At 40.5% G+C, this 2,490-nt stretch overlaps 1 protein-coding gene across 1 annotated transcript in view; it reads left to right on the top strand.

Moving 5' to 3' along the window:
• Window positions 1-2,490, top strand: part of CKAP5 (cytoskeleton associated protein 5) — a 106,941-nt gene that overhangs the window by 97,666 nt on the left and 6,785 nt on the right. Inside the window, exons 38-41 of the mRNA XM_011963557.1 lie at window positions 865-1,053; window positions 1,144-1,281; window positions 1,784-1,867; window positions 1,962-2,121. Coding sequence (XP_011818947.1) covers window positions 865-1,053; window positions 1,144-1,281; window positions 1,784-1,867; window positions 1,962-2,121 — 571 coding nt within the window. The remainder of the gene's footprint in view (window positions 1-864; window positions 1,054-1,143; window positions 1,282-1,783; window positions 1,868-1,961; window positions 2,122-2,490) is intronic.

Raw genomic sequence — 2,490 nt, 5'->3', positions numbered from 1 at the left:
GCAGTGGCATGCACCTAAAGTAACAGCTACTCGGGAGGCTGAGGTGAGGAGATTACTTGAACCCAGGACTGAGCTTGATCATACCACTATACTCCAGCCTTGGCAACAGTGAGACCCAATCTCTAAAATATATATATATGTTTATGGTTTATATATATGTGTGTGTGTGATATATATATGTATTATATATGTATATATTATACATACACATACATACACACACACACATATATATATGAATCGGTCTTCAGTTCTTCCTACAATTTATATTCTAAGTTCAGGCCTAAACAGTTAGTGGCCTCAAACAGTGAAAGGGAGGAGGTATTTTGTAAATATTTTACTAATTCTCTGAGGATCAAAAGGAAAGAAGTTTGAAACAGATTTCATTTATTTTGGGGAAAAAGATAGGTACAGCCCTATGATATTTGGCCTCTTTTGTGAAAGAGACCAAATGAACATATTTATAACATTGTAATACTGTTATTACACTGAATTAGTATCAGATATTTTGTCCCCTTGCATTAGATTTGGTTAAGCAGTATGAACTACTTTACTCTCAGGAACCAAGGAAACCCAAGAGAGAATTTCCACCAGGTTAAATGATGGCCCCTAGCTCCGAGGAGTGGGAAGGAGTGGAGGTGGATGATTAGATATGAATGACTGGACACACTTCAGCTGGTGTCATGATAGAAGTGATTCAAAATTTTCATGTTTTAGCAGCTGAACTTGAAAGATATGATGTGCCACATTTATAGCCCTGGCCATCTTTTAGAAGTGAGCCCAGAGCTTAGGGAATATGAATGGTGACAAATTATCCTCATTCTTCAGTCACTCCTTCTAACTCTTTTATTCTTTTTTCAATAGTGTCTCTGGAGAATGGTTCGACTATTGCCTGATACCATCAATAGCATTAACCTAGACAGAATTCTTCTCGATATCCACATTTTCATGAAGGTCTTCCCCAAAGAGAAACTGAAGCAATGCAAAAGTGAATTTCCCATAAGGACCCTAAAGACCCTGCTACACACCTTATGCAAATTAAAAGGGCCCAAGGTGAGTAAGAATCGCAACTGGTCTCTGAGGGAGCTTGCGAGAAAATCATAGAAATGGCAATGCTATCAGTCGTGCACGTGTCTCCCTCAGATCCTGGACCACCTAACGATGATCGACAACAAAAACGAGTCTGAGCTGGAGGCCCATCTCTGCCGGATGATGAAGCACAGTATGGACCAGACTGGGAGCAAGTCTGATAAGGAAACAGAAAAGGGAGCATCTCGAATAGTGAGTGGCCTGACTTGAAAGATTGAGGGAAATGAGGCTATACCGGAAGTGATCTTATCTAAGGTGTAGGTCACCAGGATACTCTTTCCGAAGGTCCAAGGTGAAGGTTCGTGGACTGGTCCAGTCAGTCTCCTGCTGTGGTGCAGTAAGCATTTCCACCTTGAAATTTTAAAATCTAAACTAAATATAACCATGTGTTTTTTGGTCCCCAAGAAAGATGCCTAAGGCATTGGTCACCAGATAAATAGCTAGCTCTACTCAACCTGGAAAGAATGTGTCAGTTCCTTCTCCATCAAGTTGAGGTGGAAATCTGAGACTGGAGGCATTCAGTAACCCAGAATGTTAGTGCTTCTGCTGCAAGACCTGCATCATTGGTGCATCTGTTATCTGTAGGAACATACCAATAAGGCCCCAGATTTTGAGATATTTTCTGTTCATATCCAACCATCAGTTCCTAATTAATAAGTCTAACCAATTCTTCCTTATGTCTTTCAACTTTCAGGATGAAAAATCATCAAAGGCCAAAGTGAATGATTTCTTAGCTGAGATTTTTAAGAAGATTGGCTCTAAAGAAAACACTAAAGAGGTGAGAGTGAAAGGGTTAATCTGAATAGGGGTCTGCTTTATGGTAAAGGGACACTAACATTCATCCCCACCTCTTCCCTTTTCCTGTTCACCAGGGGCTAGCAGAGTTATATGAATATAAGAAGAAATACTCAGATGCTGACATTGAACCATTTCTGAAAAATTCCTCACAGTTCTTCCAGAGCTATGTTGAAAGAGGCCTTCGGGTGATTGAGATGGAGAGGGAGGGCAAAGGTCGCATTTCCACTTCAACAGGTATGATTTCCTTTTATAGCTCCAGGAATAAGCTCAAAGTAGCTCCTAGCTCAGGAACCTGAAGTTTTGGTTGGTTTAAATTCATATCCATGAACCTCAATAGTTAATGGTCACCAAATGATCATCCCATTGCTATATCCAGTAGTCAATTCTTAGCCACCTGACTTGGCCCATCATCAGTATTTCACAATGGTAAATTGTTCCCTGCCCTTGAGACAGCTTCTTCACTTCACTTCCAGTTCTCCGTGCTGTCTTGTTTTCCTCGAGTCTCACTGGCTATTCCTTCTTGGCCTTTGACTGATTCTTGCTCACTCGCTCTGACCTCTTTTTTTTTTTTTTTTTTTTTTGAGACGGAGTTTCGCTCTTGTT

The sequence above is a fragment of the Colobus angolensis genome, unplaced genomic scaffold, assembly GCF_000951035.1.
Source record: "Colobus angolensis palliatus isolate OR3802 unplaced genomic scaffold, Cang.pa_1.0 Scaffold61, whole genome shotgun sequence".
Taxonomy (NCBI): domain Eukaryota; kingdom Metazoa; phylum Chordata; class Mammalia; order Primates; family Cercopithecidae; genus Colobus; species Colobus angolensis.
This window is presented reverse-complemented; position numbering and strand designations above follow the sequence as displayed.